This window comes from Myxocyprinus asiaticus, chromosome 50 (assembly GCF_019703515.2).
Source record: "Myxocyprinus asiaticus isolate MX2 ecotype Aquarium Trade chromosome 50, UBuf_Myxa_2, whole genome shotgun sequence".
Taxonomy (NCBI): domain Eukaryota; kingdom Metazoa; phylum Chordata; class Actinopteri; order Cypriniformes; family Catostomidae; genus Myxocyprinus; species Myxocyprinus asiaticus.
Window position 1 is genome coordinate 7,692,390 of NC_059393.1, and position 26,980 is coordinate 7,719,369.

Here is a 26,980-nt window from a genome sequence, read left to right on the forward strand (position 1 = left end):
ACTAACAATGTACATGTCTGATCTGTACTGCTAAAGTTACTGTTCTGTCTTACCAATACAACATTACACGTTGTGTGTGTGTGTGTATATATATATATATATATATATATATATATATATATATTCAGTCCAACAAACAAGTATTGTGTGAACAAAATGATTGGCCTCTTTTCATTTTGTTATCACAGACTATTTAAGGTTAATCTGTGTCATCAAAACATATTCAGTGCATACTTCCTGCAAGTATTAGATGGTGTGTAAAATGAAAATTGTCATATTATGAAGTCCACATTGAAAATCCGGGAATCACAATCTAATTTAAATCTGGAAATAAGTTCTACATTTGTCAACAAAGAAATGTTACATGAAAAAAAGATAAGAAATATTTAAGATCTCTAGGTCACTAAATAAGCTAATTTGTGCCACTGACCATGTTAACTTGGTTAAAAAAAAAAAGAATAGCACAAGCTATCTGTCAAAGCACTCGTCAAGGTAACATGAAACTAAAAGCAAGAGATTAACGAACAACAACATAAGTTAACTTACATTTCAGTGCTATGACTGTAATGATCATCAATCTGAGGTCATTCAACTATAAAGGCAGTTTTGTTGCCATTCTATGTGTGGGTTATGGGACAAACCAGGACTTCATAAAAAAGTATTTATTAAATTATTCATTAAAGCATTGACAGCATGAGTTCATTGACTCATGATTACATAAGCTTAATTGCAGCTAATAACTGCTTTATAGACTGCCTACGCTTTTTAAAACCCTAACCGTATCATAAGTTCAAACAGCTCCCCTCTGACAGTCTCCCTATTGTAAAGCATGCTTTATAAACATTTATTTCTAATTAGAGATGGGATCCATACACTCCCCCTAAGACCACCTAAAAAGTGATAGACCAGTGTTGCATAAAACAAACTGTTGACACAAACTGCTTCTTGGATTTTTCTTAAATGTGATCATCTCTTATTAAAAATATATCTTTAAATGTCTTTAATTTGCAATCAAGATCATTTGACAGAAGTATCTCTCTCTCTCTCTCTATATATATATATAATACCGGGACCCCACCCGGACTTTCAACCCACCCGTGACCCCACCCAGACTTTCAACCCACCCGTGGACCCTATATAAAACCTATTTTCTTTGTAACAGATTGTAAATGGGAGTAATTAGTAGTAAGTAGTAGTAAGTAGTAATTGAGAATAATTCCAATAGTTATTGAAGTCATGTTTTTTTGTTTTTTTTTTAGAAAATTATGTACTTACACATATCTTCTCCATGGTTTACTGGTTGAAAACCATGGCTGTAATTGAAAAAAAAAATTTGTATAACATAAAAAAAAAAAAAAAAATATATATATATATATATATATATATATATATATATATATATATATATAAATTGTAGAGTAATTACACCCCATGGCTGTATTAGTACTATTAAAGTACTACCTTTAAGTTATGCTGATTTAAAAAAGAAATAAAACAAAAATCACAGAACAAAAGAAAAAATAAGTAATGGTAATCAATTGAGAATCACCATTAAGAAATATGGGAATAACACAAAAAAAGTGCCTGGACATCTTAATTTTTGTAAGTATTGTCACAATGCAGACCGTCTAAATAGTCCTGAAAATAGACTTTTTATTTTTTATTTTGGTGTGAAATGAGACCTGAGCATGTTTCGTGAGACTCACCCATCTGCAATAAGAAGACTGTTTAGGCGCTGTATCTGTACAGTGCATAGGCCTGTTCTATTGTGCCTGCTGCTTCATGGTTTAAAAATAAACCAGCAACCTCACTGGGATAAAACAGCCGGCAATTGTTTCGAGAAGATTCCTCCTCTTGTCCCTGCCCTAACTGAGTTGGATTTGTGAGACAGTGCCATAAGCTCTCGACAACGGTGAGAAGCTTTCTTTGTAGTCGTACAACAATGCTTAAAGCGATAAGGTAGGTATGTCACAGATAGCGATGGCCAAAAGCCACCCGGCCGCCTGCCTGCTCAACAGAATGCAAAGCCCAGGCTCCAAAGAGGTTCAGCTGACATCATCCGGAAGGCGTAAGAGTCACTGTGGCTGCTGGTGATGTTGTGGTTGCACCATATCCAGTGAGCTTTTCCAGGAAGCCGTGCTGGCACACCTGCCACCTAAATGACTCCAGGATGATTTGCATGGATCATAGGGTTTACAGCAGCAGATTTGGTATCAGTTTTGATGTTGGATGTCAAATATTCTGGCTGATCTGTGGATATATGATAAGAAACAACAGTCAACATCAAGCCCAGATGTTAATTTGAAATTTGGCATAGAGTTTTTAATGTGGATGAACAATCTCTTTAATTGGTTGCAGGCCCCAAGTGTCAGTAAAGGCTGTGTTTTAGAATTGGTTTGTTCCTGTATGTTCTTACCAAGGGTTCATAAAGATGAAGAATACAACATCGGCAGATCCGGTCAGAACTGAGATGCTGTGGGGCCATGTTTCATTGATTTTTCCTGCTTTAATGGATTTCATTGGACTTCTCATGATTCCACATTAATATTTCATTACTTTTGTCTTCCATTTCCTGGGCTGTAAGAGCATCGGGCTAGCTTACAGTGAAGTGCTCTGGGTCGATGGACTATTACCAGCAACTGGCCAAACCCCCGAAACACCCGAGCCCTGTCCTCGCCCGGGGGAACAAACTCGTGACCCTTGCATTGATCAGAGACGAGAAAAGGTCAAAACAATTAGGTAATGAGATGGAATTAGAGGAATGGAATAGCTCACCCAGGTTTTCTGTCACCGTTTACTCAACCTAATATTTCAAACACATTTTTAATGATTGCATTCTCATTAAAACGAGTTTCAATAGTTCATTTTTCTTGCCCTTGGATATCTGAAATCTGTTCCATTGTTACAGGAACAGAATTCATTTTGTCGGTACGAATTGTTGTTCAGGCATATGATCTGGATAAGTACCCGAGTCCTTAATGTGACATTTTTAGTTTGTCTCGCCATTTCGATTAATATTATATTACTGGGTTGAAATGAACTGTAGACATTAATGTATTGCACTGCAACAGCGCATACTAAAACGATTAGACATATACAGGTCAGGCTAGCTGCTGTCTCAGCACACCATGGAAAGATGCTTTTCCAAAAAACCCTTTCAAGTGCTGCTTCAAAGGATCCATCAACGTCAATAAAAAAGGCATCTGTGACAAATAGTTGTTTTGAGAATTCAGTCTAGCCCTCCACTGTGCTTTTAAATTTAAGTTTGGAAAGAAGATTTAAAAATATCTTGTGTCCGTGTAATTTAGAAGATGCGGATCAGAAATTCAGAAGAACTGCATAAGTGAAAAAAAAAAAAAATCTATACATCTTAACTTTTATTAATGTCATTAACAAACATTATTACATGTATCTCTGGAATGCTTGATTCTTATTGTTTAATCATAACATATCAGCAGAAAAATAGTTTTGTATAACGACCACAAAACCCTATATTTGACTGTTGTCCCAGGACAGCGATTTCCATGTGTTAGTTTCACGTCTCGTTTAACCTAGAAGTCTCTTTCGCCCCACACAAAATAATTTCAAGGTTTTTTTATTATTATTATTTATTATGTAGCCATGTAATAAGTGTAATAGTGACCAGTTTAAAATTACCAGCTGATGTTCCAATAATACTGGGGAGACAAGGGCTAGTTGTCACACAGGGATGTTGTTGCAAGGGCCATCTCAGCAACAATAAGATTTGGAGTTTTAAATCCAATTGTGCAAATGTAGGTTTTCTCTAGCAGAGTTTGTCTATGTTGGTTTTAAACATTAGATCAAAGCCCTCTTAAACTAGAATAAGCTTTGTGAATTCTACCCTCCAAAGTAAATTTGCACTATCATTATATTTTTGTTTTAGCTCTTGGGTAGGGCATCTACTGCCTGCCAGGAACAAACAGTGGCCCTATGTACAATGGGCCCTCACCTCCCAAAGTTCACATTAACCCTACACCACTGGTTTAATGACAGGTTTAATTGTGACAACTTTCCCCATATAGTTCCAATATACCCGCTATTGGGGCATTTGGTACAAAAGGTCAACATGTTCAGTGTTAAAAAATAAATAAATAAATAAAATTCCTGGGCATGAACAGTGATAATCTTCTATAGCCTTTTATTTTCTTTTATTTACTTATTTTATTGTTTTTTTTACCAAGACAAACAAATGTAGCTGTGCCTTTTACGCAGTTTAGCAGTCATCATTTCACAAAAATATTTGACAGCAATTGTCCAAATAAGTAATTTAGCTAATATACATGATATATGGATTTTATTTTTATACTACGTTTATATGTTTGTAAACTAACTAAATATCTGTTAGAAATTAAATAATGCTCGTCCTGTACCGTATGATATTGAATGCTATTATGCATGGCCAAAAATACATTGGAAATGCCTTGCACTATAAAACGAAATACTTACACTAATAAGTATATATTGTTAATCAAATAATCACAATAACAATGGCCTTGATTCAGTTCATTATCTATCAAAACCTTAGACCCATGAATTACAGTTCTCTAGCACAGAACAGCAGATGTCAGAGGACTGCTTTAGTACATTTGTTGGCAAATGGACATGTGCTAACACAAAATCCACTATAAATGACTGATTTCCATGAATTGCCTGACACCTTGAGAGCAGGCGGTCCAGTCAATTAAGTGACTCTTAGGCTTCTTGAGTTAGTTGGGTCAGCAGGAAAGCTTAAGGAATAAACATCTAGCAGGGGTCAACAACAGCAGAATGCTCAATTTAGATTCACTCAATCTGCCATTGATAAAAGAGCTAATTAAGGATATAGTCCAGGCTAATTTCAAGGTGTCATGTAGATCTACATATTAAACAACATAAATATCAAATGCAAAACTGCTTAATTTGCATGCTGGCATAGGGCGCATAAATGAAGACTGCTTTCGAATTGGTTTAAATGTGGCAACAATGTCTCAGCACATGTTTAATATGCACAGCAATGACTGTTTTCCCTTGAGCAATTTCCCACGTGCACAGCAGGGATGAGCTGGTTTCATATGATGAGTTAAGTGTTGTTTTTTTATGACGACAATGCCACCTAGTGGTTATTCAAGCATCCGCACAGCTAGGCCTCATTTGAACTCTGGAATCTGAAAGTTTTTTTTTAATGATGGATGCAGTTGCCTGGATACCACTTTAACCTTCACAACTTGTTTTGTAGGCAATATTTGAGATGGAGAGGTAACTATGGAGACAGGACATATGCTTAGCAATGAGAAATCACATTTGTTGGCCGCTCATCTTCATTATGAAAGCAGGTCTGACATCTTTGCTATTAAATGTTAAAAAAGAACGCACTGATTTGCAAATAAAGACAAGAGGTAAGACTTAAAAACAGGAACATGAAATGTTTACTTGCATGTTTATATGCTATACATATTTTGCATACAGAAAAAAAAAATAAAAGAGCGAGTAAAATAGCAGAACACAATTAAAAGGAAACAATGGGAAATAACCGTTCAGTGCAAAGGGATGTAGTGTTGGTGGGTGGATTTTTCAAATCCCTTCATTAATAGCGAAAACCTAGAAATAACGCTTGATTCAGGTTTATACATGATTACAAAACTCAATCGCTAGACATTTTAAAACTCCCAGAATAGCACTTGTTTAAAATGGACACTACCTCAATTTACCACTGGTTAAAATGAAATGGCAAAGTCATTCAATGAAGGACAGTCAAAAACTTAAGGCTTAAAGGGATGGTACACCAAAAAAAGTTTCAATTCCGTCACCTTTACAAACCCTCATACAGATTTGTCATTTTTGGGTGAACTACCCCTTTAACAGACATTTCAGTATACAAACAAACCGTTACATAAGCTTAAACCGTAGTGTTCGTAATGTTTACAAACATTAGTGTGTTTGGATCCATAAATCCAATCAGTTCTTGATCAGTAAAGATACACGTATGGTCACATGACCTTCTGTTGCATATTACAAACAACACAAAACAATTGCAGTGGACTCAAAGACAGCTTGTCATCTTCATTATGTCGAACATACCTGATGCGTTACATGATTAAAGAGGTAGATGCCATCAGTTATGACACAAACGCCTCACCTGACATGAATTAGAAAAAAAAAACTGCCTTTCTCAAGTACTGTATATTTCTGAAGAAGCTAAGAACTGTTATGTGAGTGAGTTTGTTGCAGAGTAAAAAGCCACAAACCAATTAGAAAACTAATTTGAAGTCATTAGGCCGCATTCATTTAACATAAGCAGAACAAACAAGTGTGTAAATCGCTTGTAAAACCATTCTTACATAAATCGTTGCATTAAATTGCACAAGTCAATTTACTTAAAGGATTTATATATGATTTGCACCATTGCGTTTGTCTAGGCCCCCATCTGGTAAGTAAAAATGGTCAAATGGATGTAATTTGTGAGGAAAGGACTGTTGGGTGAATGTGTTACGAAGTTAAATAGCCACAAATAATTATTGCACTTGAATACCGTCACTGTTCCTGATGCATAACACACAGGCAAAAATAATTAGATTAATCGTTCGCAGACCCATTCTTGTATTGGTCTTAAATGGTTGTGACAAAGTACGCAGCAATGACCTTACAAAACAATTTACACTGAATTTTGTAATGCTCTTTTTTTTTTGTTTCAGGAATAAGGCCCAATTTGTTTTATATTCCTTATAAATGAACCACTGTAGGAGAACTTCAGTCAAATTGTCTTCTGGATTTAACTTCAAAAAAGTTTTGTAAATAGGACACAATGAAAATTTGGAACACTGCTGAGAGAAACAAATTTAAAATTCCTTGACATAAAACAAATTTAAAACTAATGTACTGTATTATTTTATATATAAAAAAAAAGCTTGATGGAGGAATGTTATTCAAATTTTCAAAACCTTTTAAGAAGGGAACACTGGTTTAGTATACTGGAAAATTCTTAAAATCTTTTACTCGCCTTCTTGCTTCAAACCAGTACTACTTACCTTCTTCCGTGGAACACAACATTAGTAAATGATGACAGAATTTTTAGTTTTGGTTGAACTATCCCTTTAAAGTAAAAAGGTACAACTACCTAAAATAAAAATGCATAATATCTGTGGAAAGTGAAGTGTTGGAATAGAAGTGTTAAGATGAGTCTTTAACAACCACAATGACCAGGTGCTCTTCCTCAAGTTTTCCGATAGTTTTTAGAGCAGTCTGAAGATACTGTTGCGAGAAGTCACAAGGAGGGAAGGCGTACAACATGCCCCCCATTTCCCTCTCTTTTGGACCTCCAAGGGGCAGGCTGATGACCCCTGCTGCCTGCTTGTTCCGGAGGTATGTCACCAAGTTGCGGAGAAGGCGATGCTGAAGGCCTGGTTCTGGAGGAGGGGCGTCCCTGTCCATGGGCCCCTGGACGGCGAGAAGGACAGCGTAACCGTCTGGGCTGCCCAGCTTGATGCGACGAGTCACCTCATCCAGTTTTGGCTGATCCAATCTTAGCCGTTGAGCAATTTTAAGTTGCGTGATCTTGGAACCGCCTGCTTGGTTGTCTCTCATGAGGGAGTTTAGAAAGCTTGCACCACCCTCAAGCATGTGCATGTTTGTGGGGAAGCAGCTGTTTTTAAGGACAAGAGAACCATGCCATACGCAACTCAGCATCTGGGCGTATTCAGAGAGTGTGCTGGGCTTTTTGGAGTCCATTTTGGATTTGTCAGTCTGGGAGTCAGGGTCACTCTCATTTTTGCGATGATTGCGATCACGTTCACTGTCTCTCCTCTGATGCAAAGATTCGTCCTGCAGGGGACATCCATCACTGGAGTGTCTGCTGATGTCAGGAGTGTGATTTAGAGGTTCAGAAGTGGAGTCTGGAAGGCGACCACATCCCCGGTCCGGGCTGTCCTCAGGGGTTGAGGGTGCCCCTCCCCGGATTTTTGACCTTCTGCGCTCTTCGATGGGTCGCTCAATGGGACTGAGGCTCCTTCGTTTGCGCCGTTCCTCCCAGTTTTTCCCTACGCCGTGTTCCAGGTCTCGCTCCTTTAGCCAGTGTTCCCTGCTACGGCTTCGACTGCGCTGCTTAATCCGACCAAACACCTCTGGGTTCGCTCGCCGCTCAAGCCCCTTCAGCGGACTCAAGTCCCGGTCAGAAAGGCGCTCTCGGTCTCTCTCCATGAACAGAGGGTGCGATGGTGAGCGAGTCCTTGCTCGTAGCTCTCTTTCCAAGCTGCGGTGATGTCCGTAACCATCGGGCAGAACATCAAAATGTGGAGGGGGGAGCAAAGGAGGCTGGTACTGTTGAGGGTATGGCCTTGTTTCCTCGTCCTTAGCAAAATCCACACGCAATCTACGATTCGGACCACCAAGAGGGAAGCCACGCATTTGCGCACAGGCGGCCTGAGCTGCGTCCAAGCTTTCATAATGAATGTATGCAAAGTTATCTCCTTTCACGTAGTCTATGGTCCGAATACTCCCAAAGCGATCAAACTCACGGGCTAAAGCAGCCAGCGAGATATTTGGGCCAAGTCCGCCCACCCACAGTCGAGTCGTCGGATTGGCCTTGCCGTAGCCAATCTTAATCGGATTTCCGTTAATCATGCGTCCCTGCATCGCCACTTTGGCTCGGTGTGCCATATCCAAGTTCTGAAATTTAAGAAAAGCATAAGCACTACCTTGTCCACGGGCAGGGCGTTTGATCACAACTTCTTCAATAATTCCATACTTGTCAAAGCCTTGTCGTAGTTCCACCTCTGAAATGTTATGATCCAAGTTGCCAATAAATAAATTCCGAGTGGCTCTCTGATCGTCCTCTGGTTTTAAGTCATCCTCAGGTAGCTGGTATGCATATGCACAACGACTCTCCTCCAAAGCACTATAATAGTCCAAAACACGGTCCCTGTTAAGTCCCACACCATCCACATAATGTCTAGGTCTCAAATCTCTGAGAGCACTTCCCCCAGCACCAGGTGAAAGGGACCGCTGCCTATACGTGTAGGTGGAAACATGCATGGATACATAACTAACATCAGGAGGCGTGCAACTGCGCCGCCTCATGTACATGGGTTCAACTTTAAGTGGACGGTCATACAGCACCAACCTGGTTTTGGCGTGGCGCGCTTCCCGCGCCTTTTCCGTGTGTCGGAAGTTGACGTAAGCGATACGACCCAGTTCAGGCGTATGAGACAGCTTTATGCTCACATCCCCAAACTTTTTAAATTCATGAAACAGTCCGTCCTCTATGTGTTCATCAGAAAGCGTTGATCCAAGGTTGCTTATAAGTAGTGTCTTGTATTCTAGTCGTGTACCCACCTTGTCTGCAGATGGGGTCTTACCTTTAGGCAGAACTGTTGTTGTTCGGAGCGGGGCTCGACCCAACAGACCCAGTTCATGATAGGGGCGGTGGAGACTCTCTCTTTCTTCTCGAACCCGCGGTTTTTCCCGCTCCCTGCTGCGGCTTCGTTTGTGATTATTTCGGCTTTCGGCGAGCAGCAGCGCGAGCGGCGGGTTCAGTTCGCGCTCCCGGTCTCGCTCGCGGACGCGTTTGGCGAGCGTCCTGGACGGACTCGCGTCGCGTTCGGCCTGCCGCTTCATTTTACAGTGATGCTCCGCTCCAGCAAAAATATAAAATCAGCTCCGAGGTGAAATCTCCAAGAGATGTTGCACATGCGCGAGGAGGCCTTTAACTAGGGTTTGCACGGAAACGTGTTCGGCTGCAGGCTGAATTATACGAATAAAAAAAATAAAATCCACAAACATTAGCGTCGCCTAGGCTGCATCAATTCCGCCATCTTGGACAAAAGGAATGTGCTTGTTCCATGAGTGGGAGGAGCTTCAGATGACGTCTGTGTGCGTCGTGTGACGTTGTGAATTATGGAAAACCTCCATATAAATATAAAATGGCAAAAACGGGAAAATAAATAAATTACTATGAAATGGCCTGGCTCCCAAACCTCATGTTCATATAATTAATTGTTTTAAACAACACTGTATTGTTTTGTATAAACACACACACACGTCATTTAGATATTAAAAAAAAAAAAAAAAAAAAAAAAATTACATCAAAAATAAAATGTTGAGGCCGCAAAATTATTATTATTAAGAACTTTCATAATTGTGTCATTCATTAAAGAGCTGAGTAAAAATGGCAATATTTGGAAAAGGACACTACATACTGCAATGTATGGTATCCTGCCTACTATGTATTTTTTAAAAAGTAGGTAAAACAGTATTCAATATGCAATGCTGCAATAGTATTCTCCGTTGTATAATGCACATTTTGACAAATGCATTCGGTTATCTGGGTATGCATGAATACAGAAAATTTGCTTAATATGCACAGCATACAGATTCTGCAATATAGTTTGTAAGTCTTACGCAATTACCAACATAGCCAGTGTGACCACATAATACAGCCAGTAAAATCAATCGACATTCTGTGCAAGTACGTATTTGAAACGTGATTTTACAAATATATTTACATGACATTCTATATAGGTAGACAAATAAGCTTTATTAATCCTCTAAGGGAAATTTAATTTGGATAATAAAATGTGGTTTACATACAAAAGTTCATGGCCACAACAAAGGCGTAAAAAGATACCATGTTCAAAGTACAACCTCAAAAAAATAATAGGACAAGACAAATTTGTTTTCTTCTTTTAATGAAAAAGACAGTATAACTATAATAAACACATTTTACAGCAAAGTCCACTCAAAGTGGCCCACACATTTCGAAGGCGAGACTCCCCCAGCTATTTCATATAATGCGAATCAACTAAGAAAGCCTATACCCTCAAAAAGAAAAATATCAAATCAAACTATGCAAAGTGTGTCAAATATATTACCCATAACATCAGGAGGCAAGCACAGGTTGTGGTGGATGTTACTCAAAACTAGCCTGCATGTGTCGCAAGTCATAAATTAAAGGTCTTGTATTTGCATGGAAATGTGTGTATTTGAATTCTTGAAGTTTACCCCTGGAGACCTGGTAAAGTGACAACACAATGCGAACCCCACTGCTAGGTGGTTGGTCAGATGTACAGCGCAAATCTTCCACCCCAAATGCCTTTGGCCACTGCCTGGGTCCCATAATTTCCAGCGAGTTTACAGGTCTGTCCGTGCCTTGGCCGCATTGGGCGCATACTTGGGCATCAGCTCATTGATTTTGCGGATGAAGTCAGACTTCTCTACACATCCTTTGCAGGATTCTCCCCATTCCTCCAAAATCTTCTTCAGATCTTTCACTTTCAGCTTCTTCAGGTCAACAGAGCTCAGGTCCACTTGTTTATCTAGAAGAAAAACATATCTATGAGAGGAAGTTCTTAACTCATTTGTAAAATCTATCAAGAGCCTTGTCAACACATGAGCGTTTTTTGGAATGAGTACATTTGGTGTTAAATAAATGTCAGTTTGACTCATTTGTTATCATACATTATGTAAATGTGAAGTTGGCAAATCAAACTAGTAAAATTAAGGCTAGGGTATTCTTTTTTCTGCGTGCTGTTATGTCTCATGAGTGCTTGAGCCTTTCCCAGATGGATGTGTTCACCGCATATCCATTACGACCGCTTCGTGATATGCTTTAGTGCAGTCAACGGCAGGCATATGTAGATAAACTGAAAACTGGGCTACGCGCATTCTGAGCTGATGGCAAAATTTCCGTCACGTGGAAAACCGAAGTATACTTTGGCCTTAAGAAATAAGTGTATCATTTTAGATTCTGGTAAACATTCATAATGAACTTTGATTTCACAATTCATTTTTCAATGTGCAAATATTCCATGAAGTCTTTCAATAGATATGAGGTCATGAAAACTGTAAGCACAATAATTACAACTAGACTAGTTACGTTTGTCAAGACAAACTTCAATATTAGCTTGGCAAAGCCCTGTTTGAAATAGATTTAAGCATTTGCAGTTTAAAGGTTATACAGGCCAACAGAAATTCATACAGACCAAGTGGTTGCTAGGGTGTTCTGGCTGGTTGCTAGGCATTGCCAGGCTGTTCTGGATGGTTGCTAGGTGTTGCTGAGCTGTTCTATTTGATTGCTAGGGTGTTCTGGCTAGTTTCTAGGTACAGCCAGAGATTATTTCGCAGAAATGGGCCACTTTTATTAAAATGAATGGGAGAAATTGGAACGCTAAAACAAGCAGCTCTGAGCACCCAACGATCAGCTGATGTAGAAAGTCCCATCTTACATTTTAAAGAGCCAATCACTTTTTAGATACATACAATTGCAATCGAAATTATTCAACCCCCACAAGACAGTAAGGATTTACAAAGGTAAGCTTTTGATGACCCAGAATCTTTAAACTTTATATTTATATCAGTTGAGTGACACATTAAAAGTCATAGTGTGAATATATAACCTAATATTTCTAAATAGCAGGATTTTTTAAAAATACAGCCATGTCATAATTATTCAACCCCTATTGCATGTAGCTATTTCTTAAATATGTAAGGCTACACAAGTAATTGTTTTAAAACAAAATTAAGTCATCAATCTGCAATGGCACTTATTTAAGTTTTAAAATTTAAGTTTAGCATTGTAAGCAAAAATGCATTTCTATGTTAAAAATGCAATTAAAAATTAGCTGTCTCAAAAGCTAATAGAGGAGATTATTTCATTACACAAGAAAGGTCATGGCTAAAAGTACATTTCCAAGGCACTTCAATTTCCAATAGACAAAGTTGGCAACAACATTCATACATTTTTTTTTTTATATGGTACAGCAGCAACCTTCTTGTGGTGTGGAAGAAAGCAAAACTTCACCAAGGGAAATGTTGACTTGAATATTCAAGAAGGAATTTGGAAAGACCTGTAGAGTCCTGGAAGAAGGTTTTATAGATGTATGACACTAAACTGAAAATGAGTTTTAGACCCATGGGTCAGCAGTACGTCTGGAGTAAGATGTCAAGGTGATGATAAGAACAACACCATCCCCACAGTCAAGCATGGAGGTGAGTCAGTCCTGTTATGGGGGTGTTTTGCGGCTGCAGGAAACGGCTATCCTGACTATGTGACTGACACCATGGATTCTTTCATGTATCACGCCATTTTGGCATGAAAAATGTGATGCCTTCAGTGTGTAAATTGAAGCTTGGTAATCACTGGACTTTCCAGCAAGACAATAACACCAAGGATACATCCAAGTTGTCCAAAATCTGGTTCAGGGATAGGTCGTGGAAAGTCCTTAAATGGCCCTTTCAGTCCATCATTAAAATCCCATTGCAAACCTTTGTTGGGATTTTAAGGAAGCAGTGGCAGCACAGAAACCAAAGAATGTCATTGAGCTGGAAGCTTTTGCTCATGAGAAATGTGTAAAAATTCTAAAAGTGAGGTGTCCGAAGCCTGAGAACACTTACCTGAAACATTTATTTGCTGTTATTAAGGATAAAGGATGCTCCACAAATGACTGACTTTGGGGTTTGAATATTTTTGACATGACATTTGTGGAGAGAATGAGTTATTTTCTATTCTAAAATTTGGGTAAACTGAACTCTTTGTTCTAAAATCACTCAAATGTGTATTAAAAACTTACTTTGTTCACTGAGGTTTTAGTTGATGTGTTTTAATTCACATCAGCAGAATGTATTGCTGGTGAGGGGGGTTGAATAATTTTGATTGCAACTGTACATCACCTGTAAATCAACTCTAGAACATGCATGCACACTAGCTACACGAACAGGAAAGAATCACAATTTGTGATAACAGTATTGTCAGATTTTATTTCTGATTTGAAATATGTTCTTTGATTGTAATCTTGACCAACCGTTTTTGAGATTTTGGTCTTTCTCCATTCAAGTAGATAGAAGCTGCACTGGCATGAGTGGAAACAGCCTCCCGAGAGTGTTCCAAAGATGTCCCACAGTGGACTGACTTGCTAGAAAGACTTTGGTATGGCTATGATGTTCTATATAGTTAATCCACAGTTTTCCTGAGCAACCACTGGGCAGCGCCATGATGATTCTAATTGCCTGTTTTGTATTTCTGGTCTCGAGACGCCAAGTAAAAACTGCCAAAATGAGCAATCCAGAGAAGAACAACAACCATTTAAGTGTTACTTGGTGTAAAAATGAATTTCAGGCTCAACTTGTGCAGCTGTTGGCTGTCATAACAACTCAAAAAATTAATGATATCAGCGTAACTTATCTCTCACCATCACTTCATGTCATCTACACACAGGTGAGGCACAGTCTATAAAAAAAACTGTCATCTCGACTCTGAAGTATTGGCATGTTTTTTGACAATTTTTACAAATGTAATACCTTAAACGTTGCATTATCCGCCAATGCGAGTGAAAACACTGGAGACCGGAAACTGAAAACAGTCGAATCGCGGAGCGCTTCCGCGTTCAGGGAAAAGGTGGCAAAGTTAGTTAGTTTCGACAGTTGGAGTTTGAAATCACAAAGATTCTATTAGAGTCTTGGCATGTTTGAACAGTCAATGAGAGTCTACGAGATTGAGGATTTTCCATTGTCCATTACAGGAAAACCGTAAGTCCGATCAGTTATAAAAGACATGGCAACCCAAGAAAGAATAGTCTGAAGGTTTCTGCCAAGTTTGGTGGATGTAGCTTGAAAGCTCTGGGAGGTGTTGCAATTGATAATTTTGGTATTGGTTTAGGGATTTTTATAAAAGCTGTTTAAAGGTATTTCGCAAAGGTACACTTCAAGGTATTTCACACTTTATTTTTTTATTTATTTTTTTTGTTTAGAGGAAACAGAATCCATTTTTGAAATGCTGGCATACAGTTCTTATGGTAACATGTAAATTCTTGGTTTCTGATATCCACATCGATCAACCACTAGACAGCAGCAATACATTAATCAACGTAGGAGACTATTTTCATAAGCAAATGAACTTTTCAACATACCATATTTCAGTTCACAGATCTGACTGTCCTTCTTTTTCAGCTTTTCACAGATCTTGTCTGCTGGCATATGGGAACTCATCGGTTTGGAAACTTCATTGATTATTTTTGTAGCTGCATCACTTGTTGCGCCTATATAATAACACTTCACACACAACAACAGAATACAGTATAAATGCATTGAAATAATGCAGAATAAAACAATCACACAAAACACACACTTACAAAGCGGTTTTCTTTCCCTTTGGCTTCTTGGCAAGCTTTCAGAAGAGCATTTTCAATGGCTTCACTGTTGAACTTGACATTGTTGTTGACTTTAAGTGACTGGTAAAACCGATCCAGGAATCCCACACAAACTGTAATGCCAAATTCATAAATAAAAGTTCACATGTCAAAATTAGGTGGCACTGCTGTGGAAATAATGTGAAAACTTACATTTATTTGAGCAGAGCATAACTAGAAAAAAGGTGAATTCACTACAGAAATGTCCACTACGGTTTTACTAATTGCTAGGTCTGGAAATCACGATTTTTCCAGGTTTTCCCTGACTATTTGTAGTTGCTGTACTAGAAAATTTGAGTATTAAATTGGTCACATTTATGATTTTCAGAATATGTCATTTATAGGCCTATATCTTAATTAACAATCTTTCCTCTACCGAGAAAAAAAAAAAAAAAGATTTCATAGAAGTAAATATAGCAGAAAAGATTAAGTACTTTCTACATTGAACAAGTTAGTTTAAGAGTGAACTTGAAAATATGAAGTTCTACAGTCAAACATGTAAAAATGAATGCTCTAGCTTATAAATAAATATTAATTATGATTGATATTTGATATTTACAATGTGTCATCATGTATCAATCTTAAAGTAGAAAACTTTGTTATATTTATTTTCTAATTTGAGTAAATTTCACTAGTAAATAATCAATTATTTTAACTTTTCAAAGCTGGTGTTCCCAGTATGCACTGGGCTTGAATAATTAATAAGCTTGCGAAATAAAAATTAAGTAAATCTTACTAGTCTTTTTTTAAATTTATTTTTTAAGTGTGCTCACATTTCAGCATCTCAGGATAGTATATAGGATATACTAAACATGTGTTATTTTAAAGGAACAGTTCACCCAAAAATGAAAAATAATTTTCTCATCCTAATATCCATGACTTTCTTTCTTCTACTAAACACAAATAAAGATTTTAAGAAGAATATTTCAGCTCTGTCGGTCCATACAATGGAAGTGAATGGGTACCAACATTTTGAAGCTCCAAAATCCACATAAACGCAGCACAGAAGTAATCCATACGACTCCAGTGGTTTAATCCATTTCTTCTGAAGCAATATTATAAGTGTGGCTGAGAAACAGATCAATATTTAAGTCCTTTTTTACTATAAATCTCCACTTTCACATTCTTCTTCTTTTGTTTTTTGTGATTTGCATTCTTCGTGCATACTGCCACCTATTGGTTGGGGCTGGTCAAAGGTGGAGATTTATAGTAAAAAAAAAAAAAAGGACCTAAATATTGATCTGATTCTAACCCACACGTATCATATCGCTACTGAACATATAGATTTAATCACTGGTGTTGTGTATTACTTTTACGCTGCCTTTATGTGCTTTTTGGAGCTTCAAAGGTCTGATCACCATTCACTTGTATTGTATGAACATACAGAGCTGAGACATTCTTCTAAAAATCTTCATTTGTGTTCAGCAGAAGATAGAAAGTCATGCACATCTGGGATGGCATGAGGGTGAGTAAATGATGAGAGTATTTTCATTTTTGGGTGAACTATTCCTTTAACAGGCGTGTGCTAATTGGCATGGGTTTCTATTGATACTGTAACATTATGTATTCGAATGCTTACTAGAATATGACAATAAACATATAATAAAAAAAAAAATCCCTTTGCGTACATAAAGTATTTGCCACAAATGCACAATACAAATAAATAACAAATACCTTTAAAATATAAAATATTTTATATTAGGATTTGTACAAATATTTAAAATATATGAGCCAACATACTAATATATATATATGTATATATATATATATATATATATATATATATATATATATATATATGAAACAGTAAAACTAAATATATCAAATTAACTAAAAAATATAATTTATCTGAGACGATTTTGACAGGAAATTGTCCAACACGTGTTTATAATGTGAACATACTGGACATGAATATATTGTACTCACCTTCACACTCTCCATCTTTCAAAGCATCACATCTGCTCGGCACCAACGTCAGGGCCAGTGCCACCGAAAGACCACTTAAACATAACATTATACCAGCAAAATAACGCGTCTAATTACTTAAATACAGTATGAAAAAGTTCAGGACTCAGTCTTGAACGATCATTTAAGATACCGGTTCGGGAGCACGCAATGTACTAATTCAACTGCACTTCCTATTCTAAAGGCCCGCCCGCTCTCACACACGATTGGTTAAGTTTCCACCCTTCGTAATTCTATTGGCTGTGTCGTGACGTCCAAACACGCACTCTCGTCTGACTGGATGTGTTCTGTTCATCCAGGGAGTGAGTCCAGTTGGCGGCTTCTGATTGGTTCTGAGGGTGAACTCTCCTGATGACGATTTAAGGGCTGATGACGTGTCGTTTGCACCACCGCCATGTTTGTAGTTCACCGTGATGGTTTTGTTTCGTAACTGTTTTGCCGTTAACATTTAGATGAAACTTTGATAGCCTTTTATAACGTTTAAAATGTTACTTTAGATAATATTTTACATTTCAAACAAATATTATCTTCTCAAATTATTGTCAAACAGCAGGCTTCCGTTGTGACAACAAATTACAAGTGACAAACTAACCGTATCTAAAAAGATATTCAAAAGATGTTTAGTCAAGAGAAGGTATATGTTTATAAATAAAATGACTGTTAAAAACAGACCCACAGGGAGAAATAAAAGTGTAAAAATTACCATGTTCACGTACCTTTGCATTTACATGGTTTTCCGACATCTTTTCATGTATAAGATGGTAATAGGTATTACTGTCTATTTAAATGTAAACAAACAAACAAACAAACAAACAAAAAGAAACCATTTTAAAAGTGTCCTAAATACCATACCATTACCATTGTATCTTGTAAAAAAAAAAAAAAAAAAAAAAATTGGTACTTCTTTAATGTTACACACTTAGTTAGCACAATTTTATTTTTAAAGATTTATTTATTTTAATTGTCATGAGTTTTCCGGGGCTGGAAATCACAATTTCAAAGTTCCATGATGATATTGCTCTTTGTGTCTATACAAAATACACAATAATGGCTTGATCACACCTGCAAAGAAAAGAAAAGGGAGACAAAAATCTGTCGATAAAACATTTTCTTTAATATTAGGCATTATTAATGAATTACATGTCACAGCGGTTAAGTGAAAAGGAAAAAAAGAAAAGAAATTGTGTGTATTTACATAAAATCCACACCACATATATTCATGCTAGCACAATATATACAGAAAAAAATACTTTGAGAATACTTGTACAAAGGTTTTCGCATTTCTGCATGGTAAAACGTAACGTTCTTCAGATTTCGATGCAAAATACACAAAATAACTGTAGTGGTTAGGCCATTGAAAGATTTTTTTCATTTTTACCTTTTTGCATTTTAGTTTTAAAAACACATTTACATCAGAAAGTACAAGGCAGACAATTAATCTTGGTCTATACATGATTTGTCCCTCTTGATCATATAAATACAAAGCTTTCGTAGGATTATTTACACAAAATAAAGCCAGACATAGTGCGGTACGAACTGTAATGCAGGCCAGAGTGTTCACTACCCACCTTTACTCAGTATTTCAAATGTACAATGACCAAATAATGCATACCAGTCGTTTATCTCCTGTTTTCCCTTTGCTAACCCATTTCACCTTCCAAAAACATATGACAATATCTGCCTCATTCAAGTCACCAATTGTCTCAGCAAAATACAGAAAAAGCCAAATATTTTATTAGCATTTCACACATTATGCTGTATATATGAACACAGTACCGAGCTAGTTTGAAATATAGATGTTGATCAGGGCAACTTTGTCATGTAAAAAATTAATTTCACCCTCAATCCGAAACTCTGTCAGCGTGCCTCCAGATATCAAACATGTAAAATATGTACACTGATTTTTACATGGTCGTTTGTGCCAAATGAGTACCTTCATTAAAAGTACGTTTTAATGAATTGTGACAATATAGCCTACTTTATTATTCTTTATTTCTTTTATTTCTTTTTGCTCGAATATGCAAGTAAAATTATGTTTGTGAATGAATCCAAGACACACAGTATCCGTCAGTCAGTATTTACATGCAAAATGTCTAGAAAGCCATAAAAAGAAATACTGAAAATAATAAAAATGCTTTTTAATATATCAGTGCTAATATTCACAGAATGGGCCATCCTGGATATACTCGAGCAGGACATACACTGTTATATCACTCAATCTTTGCATAGATTCCTTCCCTGATCACTCAATATTTAATGTGTATAGAAAATATTTATATCGTCTGAATTAACCTTAAGGTTAATCATAATAACTTAACCTATCAGTAAACCCATGTCTGTATGTCTTTGGAGATATAACGCAAATATTTTTTCTCATTATATGTCTTCATCATTGAGTAAATAATAATAATAATAATAATAAATATATATATATATATATATATATATATATATATAATCTTTAAATGTATACCATCACCTGTTAAGCCTTACTTAAAGAGCAATAGACAGAATGGAGATATGATGGTGGTGAATGGATTCCCACATTTACGGAAGGCCTTCTATGACAACACTTGTATTTGTTTTCTCTGGCCATAAAAAGGCCATAAGCGATGAACTATCTTCCAGTAAGTTGGCATGCATTTATTTCTGTACATACCTCACCATGATGAGTACAGTCTTTATATTACAAAGCACATATAAAAAAGTCTTGCCTATGATTACCTAAATACTTTCTTTTCATCATATCCTTCAAGTATGGGCTTTCATACTATGTGCTACCTTGAGTATATTTTCTGATTGCATGCCAGACCTTCGAAACCAAAACATAATGATAATGAAGTGACAAACCAAATGAACCATAAAATATGAATTGTGTGTATGCATCGGAAATTATCTACCTAAAACAATACAGAACAAGGAGTAAAATGGCATTAAATTAAATTGTTAAATTATATATTTCACAAATATGTACACTATGTGATAATGCCCATAATAAAAGATGAAAAATGTACAGTGGATTACTGTGAATAAGAAATGTCTCACACGTGCCCTAACATGGCACAACATGACAAGTTTTCAACAGTAAGTATTTTGTATTTCCACACTGAAACCAAAAATGCTGCAGAATGCCACACAATCACAGCCAATCAGGATATATTTGTATAAGTACAGCTATTTGAAGCAGGATTCTGGACCAGTAAGGATCTATTGTGGGTGGGGCTAAAAAGCACAATGTGACAGAAAGACAGAAACACAGTAATCTTCGAACTCAGATCAACATGAGATTTTTCGCCTTGTATCTTTATAGCGTCGCACCTAGTTAGTACATTGTCTCAATAAGAGGACAATGGCCATTCTTGCTTTTCTCTTGAAAATAAAATTAAAATTGGCCTGCAGATTTAGGTTTTGTGCCATTTTTGCCACATATACAGTATTTATCCCAGACTCAATCAGCAGTGTGTCAACCAAAGTAGAAAAAAATAACAGTGTCATGTGACCAGACACTCCCTTCAAGTGATGTAGGACAATATTATCACCACCGTTGAAGAGAACATGCACAACTGAACATAAAAAAAGCTTTTTAAATAACATACACTTTCAAGTCATCAAAAATTATTATGCAACACCATAATGTATCGAGTGTGCATCTATCAGCAGCTTAAGGACATTTCAAAGTCCCCAAACTTGAACAAAACAAAACACACACTTATGTGAATTTTCCCTCTTTTCCACCCATCCAACGTGTGATATAATCTTTCATAATATTTGTGATATAATCTAGGCAATATTTATTCAATCTCTTTTACTATACAATTATATAAAATTCGTAGAATTTTATAACAGCTCTATCTAAAAATATATATACTTCTTTATGAAAACCATCAACTCAGAGGAACGGAAATCAAATCCCCAAGAAACCTGCAGAGACCAAAAGCCACTTTACCATTAGGACACATCTATGGAATGGCTTTGATAGAACAGCTCTTTGACTGTTTTGTTATTAGCATAACGGGATAGTAGTGTTCAAACTGACTGATTTGCTTCCGCAGCACGACAATATTGTGGGTGTAATGAGGCTTTACGAAGACTGTAAAAGCCTCTTACTGTCAAATCAAAGCAGCTTCTCTCGGGAGAAGCTTCCCGCTACTGAGCAGGAGGTAGCAGATGTTTTGTTAAGTGTTTTTAGTTTTGTAATAAAGTATTAGCATGTTACATATCAACCTCTGTGTTAATGAAAAGGTATTTGAGGTTCTTGCATTGGATCGGGAGGTAAATATCTTGTCAGAGAAAATGAGCATGTTTAGACGATTTGGATATATTCAAAGATATTCTGAAATCCACCCTTATTTAAGTCGGTAAGAGGCAAGTTAACTTAATTTAAATTTTAGCCATCTAAGAAACCACTGAACCACTCTCTGCTAGCATTTTTTTTAATTATCATTTTGGAAAAAAGTCAAAACTAATAAGTTTTTTTTTTTTTTGGTGCTCCAAGGTTGAGTGCTAAAGTGCAACCCAACTAGTATTTCCTGCAAGGTTTGTCAACACTCAATAATTTGTGGATGTATAGCTGGTTTTTCACCATCAGGCTGAATGGTTCTCGTTGTGGATCCATGCCGTTCCATACTGATCTGGTCTCGTTGGCACGGTTACAGTTTAGTTTTCCACTATAGTGCTTCCAATGGATTGACTGAGCAAGTGACCAGTTGTGAGTTGTCACATACTAAAGCCATTCCACCAGCACGGTTCTGTGTCCTGAGAATGGTTAGCTTACTGTGCTGAGAAATCTGAGCCAGGAACAGTTTGAAATTGCACCTTACCAAACCATGCTTAAGTAGAAATGCTACTGGAACCGTTACCATACTCAGAACCATTCGGCCCAATACTGGAAAAGTGCTTAATGTTGTCAGTCGGAACTATTGGAATGATAATTATGAAGTGTTAACTTGAGAGGAGGTGTATACATGTCTGAGGGCATGAAACTCTTGGATCTATTACTTTGAAGAGCGAAGATTATTCTAACCTACATTACCCTGTCTGGGTCATCTCATCAATACACAAACTTTTGAGTGTAAGTGGCATGGGCCCTAGTACTTTGAACTTAATGTTCTTGGTCAACACCCATCCAACACCAAAGTAGTACAAAAACGTAAAATTCCCACTAGCATGTAGAAGCTCAGCAACATGGCAAGCATTTCTGAAAAAAGTTTAAAAGACCTACACTGGATATACTGGAAGTAGAGCAGAAAGTTCTAAACCAGTCACTGCTTTGGGGCGTCATCATTCCCAAAACCTGACCACCCATCCCACCAAAGTCAGTGGTCAAGCCAAACCTTGTTCTTCTTCTATTCTTCACTGATGCCATGTTCCCAGGCCACCTTGGCTTGTTCCTCCTTGTTAGTGAGCAGAGGCTGGGAGATCTTGCGGAGCATGGGCCTTGGAACTGGCCTCAGGTCCTCTTCAGGGATGCACCCCTCCCTCAGGTAGGGTTTGGGGGGCAGAGCGGGTGGAGGCTCGTGGTGATGGTAGTGGGGGTGGGTGATGTGAATTGCATGTGGGTGGTGGTGGTGAAGGTGGAGATGATGGTGGAGGTGCCCATCAGGGGGCATCCCTGGGGTTATGCCCAATGGGGCTGAAAGACTACGGCATGGAGCTGGCTTGAGAGGGTCCAGAACATCGGGCTCAGAGATGCTGTAGCGAACAGGGAGGTAGGGGCTCTCGGCTTCCTCCGTGTCCGTGGTCCAGGTCTGGCTGCTTGGCATTGAGTCCAGGGTGTCGGCTCGTGCTGGAGGCTCGGAAGAGGACTGGGCAAAGTTGCTCTCACTCAAGGAGGAGACGCCACTACTGGCACTGCCAGACAAGGTGGAGTTACTGCCATCCAGGCCCGATTGTGGACTGGTGGGCGAGGCAGGTATAGGGTGCAGGGGCGACTGGTGAGGATCAAAGGGAGACACTTTTTATATTCATTATATCACACTAACATCTTTTCTGTAGCAATGTTTTCAAGAGTTCAATGCAAGTAGGATGAACAAGGAGGCATATAATGACATACTGTCAGATGGTATAAGAAATCCAAGGGTTGGATACCCACTCTGCAAAGTCACATTGGGGAAATATAAGAGCAAGGGTGCTCAGTTCTTAAACCCTGCAATCTTTAAAGGCAGTGTTCCACTTTGCACCCTATCTTTCCTAAATAGTAATGTGAGATTTGAATGACTGCATCCCAAACCATAGTACATTGGAAACAGCATACCAAAGGTGCCTCAATGGCGTACATTTTCCAGTGGCCTTTTGAGGTCTGCATCCAAAACCTTGATTAGCTGCTTCAGGTTAGTTTGTTCACAGTTGGACCTGAACTCTGCATTAAGGTTGAGTGTCCATGCCTTAAAGCTATGCTGAGAATTAGTGGAATGTTTCATGAATATATATTTTTTTCACAATAAGAATAATCTTTTTTGGTCTCTAGATGTCTTCACAATAAGACCTCCTGGTTCTTTCCATTTTTACTTTCTGTTTATCTGTGCATTCTGGATAAATGAAACTTCCATGTATTGCTTTTTTTTTTTACCTATCTATTTCAAAACATCAAAGATATATCCTACCTGGCTAAAATGACCCCTTTTTCATCCTACTGAGCTCCCTTTGGTAAAAGAGTTTAGAAACTCTTAGAAAGAGTTTAGAAAGTCTTTCAATGAGACACACACATAGACATACACAATGCTTGTACTGACACATACATATGCATACTGTACATACACAAATGAATATGAAACAAATACACTGAAATAACAATTACTTGAACTCAAAACACTTTATCATCTTAAGGATACCAAAATATCCCACATTTTATTTCCGGAGCCAGATTGGAGTACAAATCATCTAGGGTTTGACTGGACAACAGGTGGGGTTAAGGTTAGGTTAACATAAAAGTCAACAGAATGCAAGGCTGTGAATGCTAGCGGGGACATACACGCCAAACACTAAACTGTACAGGACACATCTAGGTGGAGGATACCTTTCTTAAGGAGCGCGCAGGGAGAGCTGGAGGGAGTTCACTGATCTGGTGATGGAAAGCATCAAAGTGCATCGAGAAGTGTCCTAAAGGGGAAGATACAGTTGGACAGAACACGGGTTGGAGAGAGCACTCACCCCTCACATACAGTAGATACACACGCATGCACAAACACCCAGCGAGCGCAATGAAGGACTCTCTCTGAACTTAGTCGATGTTCAAGGGAGAATAATGGCTGGGAAAGAGGGAATGAGGAGGGAATAAGGGAGTCTTTGGTCTGGATCATGTGAATATAGAAGCAAGGGATATTAAAGTGCACAATCTATGATCAAATATGGGCAAATCTGTTGAAAATCAACAGTGTACATATTAGAGTCACAATTTTAGTACATGCCTATTTCACAAATAATCTCTTCGCCTTTTTCAGCCATCAAAATGGGCCCATTTTGCAAGTCCATTGCAACAAATCCATTCCTTCCCACTAATGTAAGAGTTTATTGCAGTGCGACAGGGGTTTAGGAAGGTGCCGTAATAGATATTTCTTCCATCTAATGTTTAATGTTATATGGGACATTATATTCACTACTATAGGTCTTTTACCATTGGGGGGCCTTAAGCCTCATTATACCCTTTTGTATAAAAGCATGTTGGTACACTTATTTACTAACATATCACCTGTTCAAAACTAAAAATACTCTTTCTGTATGTGTTTGTGTACATGTGCATGTGTGCACAAACCCCATTTGAGAGGAAAGTATGCAATTTGTGGGAAAGATGCTGTACCCAGTGAAGGAGGTAGGGAAGCTAGAGAACAGTATGGGGCTCGGGCTAAATTTGAGAAAAGTTGAAATATTTTTGAGTCAAATTTGACTCATAGATGTACAAAACATTAAAATGTTTAAAGCTGTAAAACATCCAGAAAGTGAAAAGGTGAATGGACAAAAAAACGTTCATTTCTTACCAGGAGGAAGACTGCGGGGAGGAACGGGCGGGGCCATCACACTCCCCACATGAGAGGAGAGGAACGGGAGAGTGTCCCTGGTGCCGCTGTCCAAACTCCAGCTGCTGGGAGCAGTCACCACTGCCAGATAAAGCAGAGAGCACCATCAATATAAACACCTCTCCTGAATGTCACCTGAATATCCAACCATCCCAACAAACAAGACTTCCTTCGACAAAAAGACTGATCAACTTCACAAGTTAACTTAGGTTTGGATTGGATTTGTTTTCATGTATTTTTCTACAGTGTGTTTTTGGATGGGTCAATTTGACCACGAAAAGAAGCAACATACTATATTTCACAACAGTCACTTTCCTGAAAAAAGCATACAAACAAAGTGTTAAAGCGTCAATAGTATCTGTGAAATGGGGTTTGATTAGATCATTGGGGTCTCTGGGACCCCAAACATTAAAACTGTAAAGTCAATTTCAACAGAACATAGGGGTTAAACATAGCCTTGATGGATCCTCAAAGAGTTAGCTGAAACTATATTGTGATCTCTGACTGGGCAGATGGGATTGTGGATCATACACACCCAGTCATACCTTTATCAGCCACAGAGAGATTGGGGTCACTGCAGGGTTTGCAGGGACCAATGACCTGATGGTATAGAGCCCTCTGTTGGTTAGCAGGCTAGGGGAAGAAAAAAAAAAAATTTAGCATGGACATACTTACTGATGACATTACTCATGTCATTTTCTGGATTTATAAGCCACTGATTAGCTGCTTCTTATGGCGAACACACCTGTCCATTCTCAGTCATGTTGGGATACATGGCGCTGCTGGGACGGTCCCTATGTGGTGGGAGAAGCATCAATATCTCTCTGTTGTGTCTGTATCTGTCCGGCAGTGACGGGGAGCCGACTGAAGAGGAAATAAAGCTAAAATTAATGCTCAAATGATGAATTATTAGTATTTTCAGAACACTGGTTTGGAAAACACTCTGGATTATTTTGAAAGGTTTACTGGTGCTCACTTCTGATGCTGCTGTACCCCGAGTTTATCATCTGAGATGGAGCCGAATGCGTCGAGCTCAAACTGGATGATGATGGACTGGGCTGAAATAATGCACAGGGTAAAACAGTGCTTTAAAAGATTGGTTACATGCTTGTGGTTCAATAACAACTTAACCAATTAAGATGTGTGACTTAAACGTCAAATATGACACATTTCCCACCTTGTAAACTTGATCTGCTCTTAATTGATAATACTGAAATGTCACAAAAAGCTAGTTTGACTGAATTTTTGGGATGAACATAGCTAAGTGACATTTCACATTTCCAAATGAGAAGGGTGAATCTGTGAGAAATCACACAAGGGAATCACCAAATAAAATAAAGTATTCAAGTTTTGCGTGAACAACTTGAAATTTACATTGATGTTAACTCTAATAACCCTTGCTTTCCTTGGAACGTTTATGAGACAAATGGCGATGTCTGATACATGAATGACTCATTCTTTTGAGGCTTAATCATTTGTTGAATCAGGACTTAATCAGTTGAATCAGACTGGTCTACTTCTCAAGTTCAACTCACTAACACTGTGATTAAGTCACGGCAATAGCTCACTGGATTATCAAAGCTTGATAATCTTAAACTTAATTAAAACTTACATTTCAGTCTGTTTCTCACACACAGCTATTGTATAGCTCAAGATCACACATATACATTTACTCATTTGGCAGACGCTTTTATCCAAAGTGACTTACAAATGAGGAATACATTGTAAGCGAATCATCTTAAGGAGACATTGGTATGAAAAGTGCTGTATTACAAAGTTTCAATAGCATCAGAATAGTAGTATTATACATACACATACATATATACTGTA

At 37.8% G+C, this 26,980-nt stretch overlaps 3 protein-coding genes across 15 annotated transcripts in view; all 3 read right to left on the reverse strand.

Annotated features, from left to right (window-relative positions):
- Positions 1-4,195: 4,195 nt before the first annotated feature.
- Positions 4,196-9,915, reverse strand: LOC127438688 (putative RNA-binding protein 15B). The gene has a single exon (XM_051694456.1). It carries the CDS (start codon positions 9,607-9,609, stop codon positions 7,168-7,170), a length of 2,442 nt encoding a protein of 813 aa, XP_051550416.1. The 5' UTR covers positions 9,610-9,915; the 3' UTR covers positions 4,196-7,167.
- A 747-nt stretch (positions 9,916-10,662) lies between these two features.
- Positions 10,663-17,323, reverse strand: LOC127438740 (mesencephalic astrocyte-derived neurotrophic factor-like). The gene is made up of 4 exons (XM_051694563.1): positions 17,100-17,323; positions 15,117-15,247; positions 14,895-15,036; positions 10,663-11,306 (listed from the first exon to the last, which is right to left on the reverse strand). Exons 1-4 carry the CDS (start codon positions 17,185-17,187, stop codon positions 11,122-11,124), a joined length of 546 nt encoding a protein of 181 aa, XP_051550523.1. The 5' UTR covers positions 17,188-17,323; the 3' UTR covers positions 10,663-11,121.
- Positions 17,324-18,233: 910 nt separating this feature from the next.
- Positions 18,234-26,980, reverse strand: part of LOC127438663 (dedicator of cytokinesis protein 3-like) — a 260,066-nt gene continuing 251,319 nt past the window's right edge. For 12 of the 13 annotated variants that reach the window (XM_051694383.1, XM_051694390.1, XM_051694385.1 and 9 more), the window contains 6 exons: positions 26,127-26,208; positions 25,896-26,014; positions 25,696-25,783; positions 25,112-25,231; positions 24,154-24,236; positions 18,234-23,068 (listed from right to left, as the gene is read on the reverse strand). In XM_051694383.1, the coding sequence (XP_051550343.1) occupies positions 22,484-23,068; positions 24,154-24,236; positions 25,112-25,231; positions 25,696-25,783; positions 25,896-26,014; positions 26,127-26,208 (1,077 nt within the window). In that variant the 3' untranslated portion in view covers positions 18,234-22,483. Of the gene's footprint in view, positions 23,069-24,153; positions 24,237-25,111; positions 25,232-25,685; positions 25,784-25,895; positions 26,015-26,126; positions 26,209-26,980 lie in introns of all 13 variants that reach the window. The other variant, XR_007896784.1, reaches the window with a different exon arrangement.